Here is a 15,742-nt window from a genome sequence, read left to right on the forward strand (position 1 = left end):
TGTAAGCATTCAACCACGTAAACATTTAATTGCATTAAAGAGGAAATACAAAAATGTTTAATCAAGATTTTATTTATTAATTCTATTTGTGCTTTTTATAACTTAATAGCACACAAACTGAATCCCAACCACCCTCAAAAAGAAAAATGACTGCGAGCAGTGCTGCCCCCATTAGTGACCAGTAGGATTGGAGAGGATACAGTTCAAAAAAGAAAAAACCCACAAAGGCACAAACAGCTTGCTGCATCCCTCAGAGGCATCTTTAATGCTCCACTTCTAGGGGAAAGGGCCACTATCTATGCCATGAAAGGGAAGATGTATGCGCTAAAATTATGCCAACATTTTTCACCGTGTGACCCTCTCAGTACGATTCGGGTGATGCAAGATTATGTGGCTGCGACGCGACAAAGGAATGCTACTAGCTTTTGCTGACTTTGTCGCAGTTTTCAGTCAAACTGCAAGATTGGTACAGCTCCCCTTTACTAAGAAAAGGGGGGGGGGGGGTAACAAAACAAAACAAACAAAAAAAAACAAAAAACAAACACCTTATCTATATACACTGAGAATAAGATTTTTTCCCATGTCTGTACAATTGGGCCTATACATTATTTACGGTGCAGTCTCGTACAAAAAAATATATTCACTCAGCTGGCAAAACAGATCTCCATCACTTGCCTCTTCAAAAGCAGTAACTTCAATACTGAAGTTAAAGCATGGTTTAGTTACATCATCCTGTTCTGTGCACTGTCTTTCAAATTAAAGTTCACATTTTCACAGTAAACAAGTGGAGATGGACAAAAAGGGGGGGGGAAGAAAGAAAAAAATTCCAGCACAGTGTTTATTTTCTTATGGCCGGAACTCTAATTCATCTACACTTATGACCTTGGCTGGCATAGAGGGGAGTGGTTGCTCTAGTACATCTGATCCAAACCACTTGGCGAGGCCTAGAGGGGGGCTGCCGCCGTGTCGCTGGGAGCCATTCGTCCGGTGGGGGCCTTGGCTCTGTGACTGAGTGCCAGGGACACTGGGATGTACTGCAAGACAAAAGTATTCAATCGACAAGTCTTCAAACAAGATAATTAAATACACCACATTTTAATAACATTTGTGAGGATAATTCTGCCATAGCCACATAGTCCCACTGAATTTGAATATTTGAAATTTTCCTCCACTCACTTGGTCGTTGCTGTTGTTGAAGTTGCTGTTGCATTGCTGCTAACTGCATTTGAGTACTGGCTCTGGAAGGTAGAAGTGGATGCCCAGTTGTACTTAGTGGGTACAGTGGTTGTCCAAGCAGGGCAGGAGGCAAGCCTTGAAGTTGTGCAAGGTCATGTGGCGGAAACATACCTTGAGAGTACAATTAAAGATCAGAAACAATTAGGTTTAATGTTCAGAACACTTTAATACAGTTTTTAGTGTTTTTATAAAGCAAAAGGATTTGAAAGAAAAAAAAAAAAAAAGCCAGCAACCTGCTTGCACAAGAGCAGGTCCTAACTGCTGGGGCTGGATACCCTGTGCCAGCATACGTTGCACCACAGGGTGGAGCTGGGGAGGAGGGCGCACCATAGGTACGTGGGATAGCAGCGGTACTGGGTAGACAGGACGAGGGAAAGATGAGGATGGTCCTTGAGGTACCATGGCAGGTGGATGGTGTCCAGTAGAGCCAGGCCTGAGGCGCTCTTGTTCTTTGCTAGACAACGTCTGTGAGCTGGTCTTTACTCCCCCTGACTGAGCTACATTACCATCCACTGCTTCAAGGTATAGATTTGGGGAGCTGCTGCCTGTAATCATACAACCGAGATCTCAGTGTTACAGGGTATGTGTTCACTCACAGGTATGAAAGTGAAAGTTAAATATCAAACTAGTTCTGGGTACCGTATTTTTCGGCCCATAAGGCGCACCGGATTACTAAGCGAAACAAAACAGTCAGATAACTCAAATTTTACTCGACTCATTCTTCTTGCTTCCTCCACTTCTTTACCATTGATTCATCAATATTGAATTCTCTCGCAGCTGCTCCATTCCCATGTTGTTGCAGTATATTAATGACTAACCTCATAATGTGGATGGATTATCTCAGTTGTTCTGACAGAAATTTACAGCATCCTGCCATGCAATTGCATTTGTCCCCAACCATCAAGAACCCTCATGTTAACTTTTATTGAGTGGAAAAAAGTTAGCATTCATCCTCCAGCTTCACTGTGTTTATGTTATGCTAACATAGCTATGTCGCTAGCGATCATGTAGCACATCATATACCAGCTAGCCCAACTTCAGTAACCCTACAAATGCTACTGATGTTTAGTTTTCTGTCTTCATTTCAGTCAGAACATGGTACATCATGTTTAGGTGGAAACTAGCGAGCTAACTTCCTGCTAACTTCTAACTTTTAAATTTAATAAAAAAAATTCTGTTTTCATGGATGCCTGGATGTTAAACTTAATTGTTACACCTGGTGAAGCAGCAACACTGATCATTTTACAAAAGGTGAAAGAACAGTTTTTAACTCTCAGTGATGCCGCAGAGTTTTGGACCTAAAGAGGACTTTGTTTTGGGCCCAGATTACTCCGTGAGGCTCCTGACTGGTAGCTGTAACGCTCCGACAATCCATCAAGCAGTCCGGCTTCGTAGCTTACCAAAGTCGTACTAAAACATTTGACAAATTTTTGTGCGCCGTATACCACATAAAATTGGTTCGAGGTAAGTAAGCACAACCAGCATTCATACATAAAGTGCACTGGATTATATGTCGATTTTGAGAAAATTGAAGGATTTTAAGTGCGCCTTCTAGTCCGGAAAATACGGTAAATTAATACTGCACCATCGTGAGAATGTGCTGCTGAGTCGTCCTTTGTCTCTGAGCGATTTGAAGGTTCATCTTTGCTCTTCTCTTTTGTTGCGTACATTTTGCGGATCACAGATGTGGGTGTAAATGAAGGGGACAACTGACATAGGCAGGGGAGGAAGAAAAGAAAGAAGTTAATATTAGCAATAACAACAGGTGCATGAATTAGAAATAAGTCAAAACAACTTTAAAAACAACACTGGGAAGAAGTTTGCAGAGTTACATTTATGCTTACCATACTGGTGACAGTACTTCCTGGAGAGTTTCTTCCAGCAGGCTGAGAGCCTGGTCCAGGGGAACGATTAAGACGCTGCGGTCTGGACAAAAACCAAACACACTCAGCCATACAAATTCCAACCAACATTATTTATTATCCTTGGAGGCATACATTATATTACCACATATTAAGCCAGTATATTCTTCAGCTTTGTTTATAAAGAAAGTATTTGTTTTGTAAAAAGCAGTCAATAGACTTCAATAAGACACATTAAAGTGCATGTCACTCAATTTGCTGAAATTGACTGATATCATAACCATTTAAAGTCTCTATACTATGTGGTATTTAAACACGATTAAAGCCAAAACAAACCTATTTCGGAAAGACTTGTCTTGTGGTTGTTTGTAGCCAGATTGGAATTGGTGGTGGGCATGGAGAGCAAGATCCTGCTGGAATGCCAGTGCTTCCAAGTCTGCTTGGTTAATAGGAATAGAGAGCGCCCTCATCTGGAAAGACAAGGTAGACCCAACCCAACTCATCAAAAGTCAAAGTTTTAGCTCAAAGGCCTATAAATGTAATTTTTACTCCATGATGCTACTACTATCAATATGACTGTTACAAGCAACATGTATCACAACATATACATTATAATATTTAAACAGTAGTTTACTGAAAGCATATTTAACTATTTACATATGAACCAAACAAACCGCATGAAATCTCATCTCAGTAACCTGTTGCTGTGCAGCAGATCCAGGACTGATTGACCTGTGTATATCAGCAAACTGTTCTGGTAGCATGGGCTGAGGACCAACAGGAAATCCTTTAGGTAGGAGAGGATGAAGAACTGTTTATTGACCAATTTATGTGCTAATCCAATTTAAAGAACTGCATGCCATCATTCTTCCTAGTTCCATGGCACTCCTCAGTAAGCTTACCTGCAGGAGGTTGCAACCGACTATTGAAGTATTCAGGTGAGGGTGCCCTCTGTGGAAAGAGAGGGAGTGAAGGGCCCTTGTGTAGTAGGCCACGTAGAGGTGCAGAAGTCACTGGGGCCTCGGCGCTGCTCAGCAGATTGCCAAACTGCGTCGGGGAGCCACTACGAACTCCCAAGAGCTCCTTTAGAGAGAAAACATTTTCCAATAACTTCTCATTTACTTTATGATTTTGTAGATTTATTGTGAATAGTCAACAGCTAGCCCTGACTGATTGTAGGAACACTTCATTATCCTCAGGACAGCAACCATACCCACCTGGAATATATTTTTTTGTGGCTGTGCAGGTACTTGGGCATCAGGCAGTGTCACTACAGCTTGATCTGCAGTTTGCTGCTTTGTACAGGAGGGAGGAAAATTGGGGTAAATCAAAGTAGAACAAAGTAATCAGTCTGCTACTCTACATTCTGAACTGCAAACAAATTAGCCTTAGTCAAGTCACCGGCAGGGAGGAAAAAGTCAACTGAACGAGATAGACGTGTGCATGCAATTCCACGTCAAAGCGTCCATTCTGCAAGTGAGTAACGCTGTTAGATTCATGTTCCGTTATATTATTCTGACAATTCTTTTGCCCAATTCAAGAAGCTAGTACTTTTGTTTTCTTCACTGACTTGCACAAAGGACAGTTTACAAGATGACATTGCACTGCAAAAAAGGGTATACAAGCTACAACCTCAACAGTTAAGCAAATTTATGCCCATCATTTTCTATCCTAATTTAAAATAAATAAATAAAGAAGGGGGGGGGGGGGGTTCTTAAGCTTGCAGGATGCATTGAACAGGGCCCGAGTTCACCTGTTTTACTGCAACATGCAGTAAAAGATAATTATAAATATGTAGAAATACTTACAGTGTTTGTGTTGGTTTTGGGGTGAGGTGGCAGAGTTCCACTTGCCTTCATGCTGCTGACCAGTTTATTAAAGGCTGACATGTCTGTGTCACGTGAGCGCGGACGGGCACTCAACCCGCCAGTTAAAGCCTCTTCTAAATGTTCAGCCATGAAGGGCGTTCCATTTCCTCTCTGGGCAGGTGGCACCTTTCGTCTCTGTGGTTCCGAGTCTAGCCTCATTCCCTTCATTTCTCCCTCCACCTCCTCCAATGAGAGTACAACTCCAGAATTAGCTGGGAACAGATTATACAACAAAATTCAACCTTCTTGTATCAGAGCTCAGTGTTAAAAAGCAAATTACCATTTCATTTAATGGATTTATTAAATTATAAATTGTGTTAAATTAAATTCCACAGTATCCTGCAACAGCTTTCAGTGTGTTACTGCAGACAGAGGTGCAGCTGAATGTTAAAACTCAAAAGCCTGAAATTCAGCTTCTCTCTACATATACCCATTTTTGAAAAAAACATGATAGCTAACTGCTGAAATCTCCCGAGTTCATCTAGCTATTGTCAAGGATCATCAACGTGTGCACCATGGCATTCAGCACTTGCTTGTTTTTGGCATTCTTTTGCCATACCTACTCAAAGGCAAACGCATGAGCCTGCTGAACTGTGACTGTCACTCGATGAATAGGAAAAAAAAAAAAAAGTTGGTAATAGGATGTGTGTGGTTTGGAACAGAAAAGGTAGACTTAATCCACATGACACTGAGTAGAGCTCAGCTGTGGAAATGGTTTAGTAAACAGACACTCACTGCTGTCCCGAAGCCGAGCCTTATTGGCAGAGAGCGTAGAAAGCAGAGGTTTCAGGTCTACTTTGGCCTTATGCAGCAGCTCCAGGATGTCCACCTTCTCCTTGCATTCAGAAGACTGAATAGGTGCAAAATATGAGGCATTGCCTCGGCTGGGGGACGTGCAACGTGGCTCGAGCCCTTCAGAGAATCAGAAGGGGAATAAGATTTAGGATATTTAACAGCAATCCAGATCATTTCGGGAGCGTAATCTTTGTTTGTACTCAAATAGCATCACATATGATGCAATAGCAGCAGGTCAGGATTTTGATAATATATCCCAAAAGTGGTGTGCAAATGTCAAGGGTACATTTCTAAGATTTCTTTAAATCGTGCAAGCTATCCTGATGATTAAATAACAACTGCTTGGGGCAGACAATACAGCCTCAAAATGATATTTCAAGGAAATCTTTCATATCTGATACTGGGAGAAGGAATACTCAATGTTTAATCAATGCCTGCAGCTTGCAGACAGCAAGCAGCATTTATTAGTACAAACAAAATGAAGGGCAATTTCTATCCTTATCCAAGTGCTATCGTAGGTCCTTCATTTTGACAGACTGTGCAATATGCACAATAAACACATGCTTTAAAAAAACAAAAATAATAAAAAAATAAAAACATTTTATCATTCCTGCTGCACTTTGAATATATACAGTGGGGCAAAAAAGTATTTAGTCAGCCACCGATTGTGCAAGTTCCCCCACTTAAAATGATGACAGAGGTACACTTCAACTGTGAGAGACAGAATGTGGAAGAAGAAGAAAAAAAAAAAAAAAAAAAAAAAAAAAATCCATGAATTCACATGGTAGGATTTGTAAAGAATTTATTCGTAAATCAGGGTGGAAAATAAGTATTTGGTCACCTCAAACAAGGAAAATCTCTGGCTCTCACAGACCTGTAATGTCTTCTGTAAGAAGCTTTTCTGTCCCCCACTCGTTACCTGTATGAATGGCACCTGTTTGAACTCATCATCTGTATAAAAGACACCTGTCCACAGCCTCAAACAGTCAGACTCCAAACTCCGCCATGGCCAAGACCAAAGAGCTTTCGAAGGACACCAGGAAAAGTATTGTAGACCTGCACCAGACTGGGAAGAGTGAATCTACAATAGGCAAGCAGCTTGGTGTGAAAAAAATCAACTGTGGGAGCAATCATCAGAAAATGGAAGACATACAAGACCACTGATAATCTCCCTCGATCTGGGGCTCCACGCAAGAGCTCATCCCGTGGGGTCAAAATGATCATGAGAACGGTGAGCAAAGATCCCAGAACCACACGGGGGGACCTGGTGAATGACCTGCAGAGAGCTGGGACCAAAGTAACAAAGGTCACCATCAGTAACACACTACAACGGCAGGGAATCAAATCCCGCAGTGCCAGACGTGTTCCGCTGCTGAAGCCAGTGCATGTCCAGGCCCGTCTGAAGTTTGCCAGAGAGCACATGGATGATACAGCAGAGGATTGGGAGAATGTCATGTGGTCAGATGAAACCAAAGTAGAACTTTTTGGTATAAACTCAACTCGTCGTGTTTGGAGGAAGAAGAATACTGAGTTGCATCCCAAGAACACCATACCTACTGTGAAGCATGGGGGTGGAAACATCATGCTATGGGGCTGTTTTTCTGCCAAGGGGACAGGACGACTGATCCGTGTTAAGGACAGAATGAATGGGGCCATGTATCGTGAGATTTTGAGCCAAAACCTCCTTCCATCAGTGAGAACTTTGAAGATGAAACGAGGCTGGGTCTTCCAACATGACAATGATCCAAAACACACCGCCCGGGCAACAAAGGAGTGGCTCCGTAAGAAGCATTTGAAAGTCCTGGAGTGGCCTAGCCAGTCTCCAGACCTCAACCCCATAGAAAATCTGTGGCGGGAGTTGAAAGTCCGTGTTGCTCGGCGACAGCCCCAAAACATCACTGCTCTCGAGAAGATCTGCATGGAGGAATGGGCCAAAATACCAGCTACTGTGTGTGCAAACCTGGTAAAGACCTATAGTAAACGTTTGACCTCTGTTATTGCCAACAAAGGTTATGTTACAAAGTATTGAGTTGTATTTTTGTTATTGACCAAATACTTATTTTCCACCCTGATTTACGAATAAATTCTTTACAAATCCTACCATGTGGATTCATGGATTTTTTTTTTTCCCCCACATTCTGTCTCTCACAGTTGAAGTGTACCTCTGGTGCAAATTACTGACCTCTGTCATCATTTTAGGTGGGGGAACTTGCACAGTCGGTGGCTGACTAAATACTTTTTTGCCCCACTGTAAAAACTGGTGTGTATAATACCATTTGTACATACAAATTACTCTTATAGTTATTCAACCTCTGCTTTTTATCTTTTGTTATTCTTCATTTTTCTTTTTAATAATTTTCTAATATAAACAATTCAGCTTTTCTTTCACCCTTGTGCTACTGTAACTAGTCAATTTCCCCAGTTTAGGATTAATAAGAGTAGATATATCTAGTGACAAAGCAAAATATACAAAAGACACAGCATAAGTGAAATGTAAGCACAGAAACAGCTTAGGTCATGTTTTTTTTCCTAGAAATTTTAATCATGACTTAACATTAACTTAACAGCCTTTCAGCACTTCAGGAAACTGTAAATAGTTTCACACAAAATTAATTTTTTTTTTTTTTTAAATAAACCCATGCTGTTGTAACATTGGTAATAGGTTTTTAAATCAGCTGCTTTAAGCTCAGCTTTTTCCATCACGTAGCCACATTAGTAGTTTCCAACCACCGTTCGTGCTTCCTGTCATACAGAGTCATACAGAGTGCAACTAGTGAACGCTCCAGCGAGTCATTTGTTTAACAAGGGGTTTCACATCCCCACCTGTTAGCACCTTCTCCTTGCATACCTTCATACCCTTGTTTTACTGTGTTAACGTCAGATGTCATGTAAAGACTTGTCTTATCACAGAGGTGACAAGCATGTGCCCTACAACTGCTTTTACAGAAAATAGATTTGATTCAGTGGTCAAGAAATCAAATCACTTACCAGCAAGTTTCTCCAGCTCTTCATGAGGAGTTGACCTCAAGCTGCTGGACCGGCTGCATGGACTCTGGTTACTAGAGAACCACTGGCTGAAACGGCTAGCTGACGCAGGGCCCTCTCCCAAAACATCCTCTATCATCTGTAAGACAGAAATGGGGGCCTGTGAGACAGACTAGGATACAAAAATCTGCATATTGAAGGGTGCAAGAACAAATGTGCCACTTACGTTTGCAGCGCTTTCCATCGATTTAGCACTAAAAAGGTGCTAGAAGACTGAGGGCAGTGTCACTGAATGCACTGCTTTTTGACCTTGTTCTCATTTACCAGCAAGTATTGAATCTAAAAATGCTAAAAGTAGTTTGCAGTTGGGCTTTTCTAGTTCAAACTAGAAACTGCATCCAAGCTACAATGATGGGCATAAATTTGGATTGTTGATGCCTTTTAAACATCTCATTAACCCCATGCAAAAGCCCAGAGAAGAGAACATTGATAGTGCACCATTCAGTGACATGACTCACCAACTAAAGACCAAATTCAGTGAGGTCAAGCTAGTGCAGCAGAGGTAATCTTGCACTGATACAAAGTATCAATACTTAGTTTTATATGACTAAATGCACAATTTGTGAAATTCAGATTTATTTATTTATTTTAAAAGCCACAAATATCAGGCTTGTAAGAGCCTTGATTGTATCATTTGTTTTTAAGTTGACAGTTATGTCTGGTTCAGGGGTGAGCAAACATGAAAACCTCTACTGTTAAGCTTATCTGGAAAAATTAAGATCACACTGATATTTTAGAAGTTATTAATGACACCCCATCTGTGAGCTTCACACCAATAAGCAAAACAAAACCATAGTGCACCCCAGTACTTACAGAGGCCAGTCCTGGCATGGTCTTCTCTAAATTGAAGAATTCATTGAAGTCGAAGTCACCAGCTGAAGGCTCTGGAAGAACATCAGTGTGGGGAACTTCCTGATCAGCTGTCGGCTGCAAACCCACATCTTGCTCCTCAGGCTGTCCGCCATTACATTCCACTACTGCATACAAGATGTGTGACAATAAAATTAAATACAAGTCACAATTTTAACATGAAAAGTCTTACTGAACTGACTTTCAAAATACTACTAGAAATGCAATAGTCCCTAAAAATGTTAGCAGTATTTCCAACAATGTCTTGACATGCCTTCTTTCAAAGATTCTGTCCGCTTCCTTGAACGCTTAGATTTGCGTTTATCATCTTCCAGGATTTTGTCATCAAATCCAATAAGCTCAATTGTCTCCGACTGGCTGGTGGGACCCCCCGAGAACCACTCTGGCTCCTCTTCTGCATACGAATCATTCCTCCTCCTTTCGCTAAACACACGCTTGTCACCAAAATCTCTCTGCAAATGATTACACGGGACAAACAATATCAATTTAGAAATATGGGATGGGACAGTTAAAGAGTAACTGCACAGAAACACTTTTATAAATTTAGTTCAAGTCTTAAGAGAATTGTGTTTTTAGACAGTTTTAAAAAAAAAACAAAAAAAAAAACGTATCGTGTAAAATAAAGTTCCAAAAAATTTAAGTGCATTCAATATCACATTAGAACTAAATGCAAGGTCATTTGCATCGACTGAAAGCAACAAACACCAACCCTGAATCTTTTATCTTTCAAGTCTCTCTCACGCTCCTTTTCCTTCTCTGCACGAGCTTCTCTCTCAAAGGCACGGGCAGCAATTATGCGTCCACTGCCAATTCTGCGTGTCCCTCCCATACGTAGAGTATCATTTTCTTTGTTTTCCAAGGGGCTGATTGGGCGACGGATATGAGGGGCAGCATTGCCCTGACATCCACCTCCGAAGCTACGTCGCTGTGGGCTCAGTACTACATCCAGGTCATCTTCCTTTAACCGCTCACGGGGATCTAAAAAACAGATGGGGGGGGGGGAGGGGAAAAAAAAATAAAGTTTTTTGGAGTACATAGACTACATGAACAATTCCACTGCAGCAGTTTAGAAATCTTGTGCAAGGCTGGAACTTAAAATCCTAAACATTCATTGATCAGAGCACAGTTAAGTTTCTAGACAACATTGTTATTACAAAACGCAAAGATGAAAGGATAACCATCTACCATCAGTAATAGAGATCGAAAATGTGACATCATTTCGGGGGTAAAATCGCAAAGGATTGTAGGTACAAGTGGCAATTGGTACTAGCGTGCACGGGCTATTACAAGACAACAGTCACAAAGAGATAAACAGAGACACAAAGAATGGCAAGAAGCTGCTGTATTATTTACTGCCATAGCCGGTCGCATGACAGCCACGGGAAGCAGACAGGTAAAGAGATCGTTTTTTTTTTTTTTTTATCAGATTCCTTCGTGGAAGAAAAATTGTTCAAGTCATGTTTCCGACTGGGTTAACCTGGGTTATACAGAGTTTAAAGCTGCTACCACAGCAAGATTTGCTCGGTTGACAGAGGGAGCGACATCAAAACAGCCACGAAAAGTCCCGCATATATGTGCCCAAGTGTTGTATTGAAGCAATCAAGTGATGAATAACTGTTTTCCAGTATGTTGTTTTGCAATGATTTTTTTTTTGCTGTGTTGATTTTTTTTTTTTTTTTCAGCGAAGCAGCTAATAAAGTACAATGGAATACAATTTTGCCTCTTTCTTGTAAGATTCTATAATAAAATGAAACAATAGTGCCAGTTATAAATAAAGACAATAAATTGAATAAATTATGAAACACTTATTTTATTTCTATTGGATCTAAAAATGTTGTGTAATACTACAACCTGAAAAGACAAATAGATTGTGTTGGCCTGTAAACGAGATACAGAAATTTTTTTTAATGACAGCTGTAAAATGAAATAGTCCAAATCAGAAAATAGATACACCAAAGTAAATTGGACCTGGGCTTGTTGCAGGAATCTGAAGTTACTAAACACTTCGTGAGTGTATGCACTCACACTTAAGACATAATTATAAATATGTGCGTGATGAAAGTTGGGCAGCACGCTAACGTCTTTAGTCCACTCTGTATGCGCATATGGTCTCTTTTTTGTCTTTTTGTCAAGTCTATCTTTGTACGGACCTGCCTTGTTCTGCTTCGTTTTGTACATAACTAGGGATTAAAACCACAGAATTAATGATTACTGGAAATGCTAGCGCTTGATGCAGTGTTTTGATTTTGCTGCCACTCGTACCTACAACGCAATGCACGATAGTCACATGGTTTGTCGATCTCCATTTACCTGGGATTCTTCGTTTTAATGGAACTCTGTCATCCATGTAGTCCTTCTTAAAACCTTCCACAGGTGAGCTTCGCTCTGAAGTGGGATATAATGAGGCATGCCATTTCTCAGGGTCCCAGACACCATCACTATTTAAAAACAAACAAACAATAGCCACACAAGACTTAAGTCCATACTTGAAGTCAAATTTCAAATTAAGACAGACAACTACAGCCTCAACTGGGATCCTGTTTAGGAAAAAATAAATAAAGAGTAACAATGAAAAATACAATACACAGGTGAGGCCATCCATTTCAACCTTTATGCTGTGAGCACAGAATACAACCCAAAAGGAGGGTGCAAGAAAATCAGATCTTCAAAATAATAAACTAATTGATACTGTTGCACTAGCAGTGTTTAACTCTGATGACAGACTACTATAAACATTTTTTCCAACAGTTGAGACAAATCACATTTAATCTGAAGTCATTCGTGAACTCTCCCATAAAGACATTACACTTAATGACGAGTTCTGACACTTCAGTATCCATCAATAAAGATGTGATTAGATGACAACTAAAACTGTTTGAAGGGTTTAGCAAGAGTAGCTGCCTAGGCAGAGACCACCCTCACACCTCACCACACTAACGGTTGCAAACATAAGCAGATCTAAAAAATAATGACAAACTGCTCAGTTCAGAAAAGATCTTCGAGGGCAACTCCTAGTAGGCTTTGAAGGGGTGAAGAGGTCTCTCTTTTTTAATGATTAAAAATAAAACCCCAAAAAACAGCTTGACCCACCCTTTAATGAGCCCACTTTTCATATAGTCATAACTAGGGATGGGTATCGTTTAGGTTTTATCCGATACCGGTGCCAAACTGGTACTTTTGAAACGGTGCCGGTGCTCAAACGGTGCTCAAACCGGTGCTTAAAGAATGGAGAACACAAAATTGGTCCAAAAACCTCTCATGTTCAGCTGGTTTTTGTAAAAAGATAACAATGTTAGCCTTTTCTGCAGCTATGGGGCATATATGGTATCACTCTTGGCTGGAAGCAGTGCTTAAACAATGGAAAAAAAAAAAAAAACACAAACTTTGTCCTAAACCTCTCATGTTTAACTGTTTTCCACTTTTTCTTTGGTCTTTTTAGCCTTTTTGGCCAGGGTGAAGGGAGTATCTGCCATCAAACAAGAGGACAGCCGCATGTAGCTATGATGATGTTTGCTAGTTCACCTTACATGCATTAATGTAATAACGTGGTTAGCCTACTCAACGTAAATTACACACGAACAACATGAAGCTACTCACGCAGAGAAGAACGGCTGCTGCTGCATCATCATCAGTTATCATTTCTGCTACACTGGCAGGGCTAGGGGCCAGGACTCTCCTCTTCGTGTTTTTGGGGGATGTTGCATAACAGGCAACCCACCCGCAGTAGATGTGCTCGGTGTGAGGTCTCGCAGCAAGCTATCAAATACGGCACATTTCTCGGCTTTTAAAAAAAACGCTATGCGTCGCCAGGTGTTTCATCGGATTTGAGGTGTTACCTCCTTTGACAGTATCACAGTATCAGCTTAAAGCACTTGTTGCAGGCTGCTGAGTTTGCATATTTTGCTGTGAAGTACAGCCAGACTTTTGACCGCTTCGCCTTGGACATTTTTAATCTGTAGCTCTGCTCTAAAAGAACGTACGTTCCTGGGCCCGCCTACTATCCTCGGAAACGTAAAATGATTGGCTAGAAGTGTATCACAGCTCAAGAAAAAAAAAAAAGCACCGAAATGTGCGCTGCTTTTCGGTCTGGTTACTACCATTTATGTCAGAACCGGTGCCATCATGGCACCGGACACCGGTACCCATCCCTAGTCATAACCACTGTTCCTGGCTCTAACAGCTATGGGACAAAGATACAAGTCTTCTAGCGCAAGCGTTTGTTTAGCTTCTCAAGCAGACATCTGAACAAATCTTTGACTGTTGTTTAAGAATTACCCCAAGGAATTTAAATGAGCTCCGAGCAAGAGACAAGCTGAAAGTACACGTGACTTCCAAAAAGCAGGAGCAAGTCTTCTTGACAGTTAAACCATGTCAATGATTATTACAAACTTTATGCAAATTTTAGTTTCAAGACCGTGAACATATTTGTGTAGAAACTCCTCTGCTGTACCTTGTTTAATCAAAGTAACTTTTGATTACATACACTTCAGTTCCAGCAAATCATACATTTGAATAACTGTTGGTCTGTGTCAAAAATCAGTATTTCACAGCATAGAGAAATACTAGTACTTTTCCTAACTAGAATTCACCCATGCTTTCTCATTTGAGAAGCATAATCTCCTCTCCAGTATTACCCAGTGTGACTTTTACAAATTCATACCTGTCATATTTCTCAGAGAGACATTCAGGCCTTTCATTGGAGATTGGCAGCTCTTTGATTTCCAAAAGCTCCTCCTGCAAATAAATTGATAGTCTAGTTTAATTCACAGCAACATCTAAACTTGATAAACAATGACACAGCTGGCATTTTGTCACCTTAGTGTATCTGTAAGGAGCTGTGGCTGCCAGCTTAGGCTGGTCGACAGCAGCTTCACCATTCTTAGGCTCTACACAGGCATCTTTCTCCATGATGGATTTCAGTCAGTGCAGACAGTGTCTCAGCCACCAATGACTCTACACCTGTGGATGACAAGTTAACATTTACAAGTCAATTATACTCGACTAAGGCCACTAAATACAGTCTTAAAGGCCAATTACTTCAAATGAAAGGACGCATGTTCCGAAGATTTAAAAAAAAAAAAAAAAAAAAAAAAACAAAAGCACGGCTTCCTTCTGTTGCTGCAAAATATATCAGATGTATTGGCATCTTAAACTAGGCAGCACGAGAAAACAAAATTATAGAAAAGTTGTCGTGAAGAAAAACTCATGGAACTTACCTGCACCGGGCAGTTAAAGAACAACCCTAGAGTCTCAGGTTGTTGCTGGCTAATTAGCAATTTAATTGACAGCAGCTGAGAACTGACATGTCATTATATTACAAAGCATTTACGTCAATTTACTAATTGGCTATCGCATTTGAGTTGTAAACGAAGCCGTTTTGCAATGAAAGGATCCAGCGAGTTAAATACATGTAAACATTTTAATACAAAACATTCCCCATCATTTCAGCTTTAGGAAATAAACGCTACTAGTTAGCCAAGAGATTGATACAGGGTTAGCCAAACGATGGTAGCGTCCCACACAGTTAACCATAAGGCGAATTCATGGCACAAAAGTTGTGTAGACAACCGACTTGCAAGTCAAATTTTGGCAAAAGACGGACTTACTCAGTTTGAATGCTGTGGGGAATGCCGGTCGCTAACGGCCGAGCTGATCACGTTAGTTAGCTGGCTAGCCTAGCCTAGCACTTTCAGCTAGCTAACTAGCTGGGGGACTGGGGATAAATGCCCACCCAGCGAGCACAAAATCGTGAGCCGGTAGAGTTGTCGCTGTGATTTCAGGGAGCACACACTATAGAGGGGTAACCTAACACAATAAGACTGGTCCAAAACAACAAATTAAATCACACGGAACCGGTGAAATCTCAAATAATAGTCTTCTCTTTCTCTGTTTTCTAAGTCGTAGCAGAAATTTTCCTCTGATCACCGCTTTAAGAAGGTCCTGGCAAAGATTACGCCGTGACCAGCGCGCCTTTGTAAAAATTAAAATTGGCAGGTGTTCGTTGGCGATAGTTATTTTGAAATCTAAATCAATATATGACAATTAATTTCCCAATAAATTGGTTTA

The 15,742-nt window shown here is 40.8% G+C and overlaps 1 protein-coding gene across 7 annotated transcripts; it reads right to left on the reverse strand.

The window, feature by feature from the left end:
* Nucleotides 1–56: 56 nt before the first annotated feature.
* Nucleotides 57–15,676, reverse strand: eif4enif1 (eukaryotic translation initiation factor 4E nuclear import factor 1). Of its 7 annotated transcripts, none has more exons than XM_086292920.1 (19): nucleotides 15,283–15,676; nucleotides 14,492–14,635; nucleotides 14,337–14,410; nucleotides 11,987–12,114; nucleotides 10,386–10,654; nucleotides 9,930–10,128; nucleotides 9,620–9,783; nucleotides 8,750–8,885; nucleotides 5,702–5,878; nucleotides 4,907–5,178; nucleotides 4,316–4,393; nucleotides 4,001–4,181; nucleotides 3,773–3,885; nucleotides 3,435–3,568; nucleotides 3,081–3,162; nucleotides 2,822–2,945; nucleotides 1,470–1,781; nucleotides 1,177–1,347; nucleotides 57–1,034 (listed from the first exon to the last, which is right to left on the reverse strand). In XM_086292920.1, exons 2-19 carry the CDS (start codon nucleotides 14,582–14,584, stop codon nucleotides 847–849), a joined length of 2,895 nt encoding a protein of 964 aa, XP_086149046.1. In that variant the 5' UTR covers nucleotides 14,585–14,635; nucleotides 15,283–15,676; the 3' UTR covers nucleotides 57–846. The 7 variants fall into 7 exon arrangements, with proteins under 7 accessions (XP_086149046.1, XP_086149051.1, XP_086149048.1 ...); XM_086292925.1 differs by having other exon boundaries at nucleotides 4,316–4,390; nucleotides 4,952–5,178; nucleotides 15,283–15,675; XM_086292922.1 differs by having other exon boundaries at nucleotides 4,316–4,390; nucleotides 15,283–15,675.
* Between the last annotated feature and the right edge of the window lie 66 nt (nucleotides 15,677–15,742).

This window comes from Aulonocara sp. 'chitande type north' Nkhata Bay, linkage group LG5 (genome assembly GCF_057382095.1).
Source record: "Aulonocara sp. 'chitande type north' Nkhata Bay isolate Kocher_YH1m ecotype deep benthic linkage group LG5, A_spYH_male_GT1.1, whole genome shotgun sequence".
NCBI lineage: Eukaryota > Metazoa > Chordata > Actinopteri > Cichliformes > Cichlidae > Aulonocara > Aulonocara sp. 'chitande type north' Nkhata Bay.

What these genes read in the sequence shown, in the direction of transcription:
- eif4enif1 (XM_086292920.1), bottom strand. Translation starts at nt 14,584, where the DNA reads ATGGAGAAAGATGCCTGTGTAGAGCCTAAGAATGGTGAAGCTGCTGTC. An exon ending in GACAGAATCTTTGAAAGAAG is followed by an intron (nt 9,784 to 9,929) that starts GCATGTCAAGAC and finishes TCTTGTATGCAG; the next exon opens with TAGTGGAATGTAATGGCGGA. An exon ending in ACCTGCTCTTGTGCAAGCAG is followed by an intron (nt 1,348 to 1,469) that starts GTTGCTGGCTTT and finishes TGTACTCTCAAG; the next exon opens with GTATGTTTCCGCCACATGAC.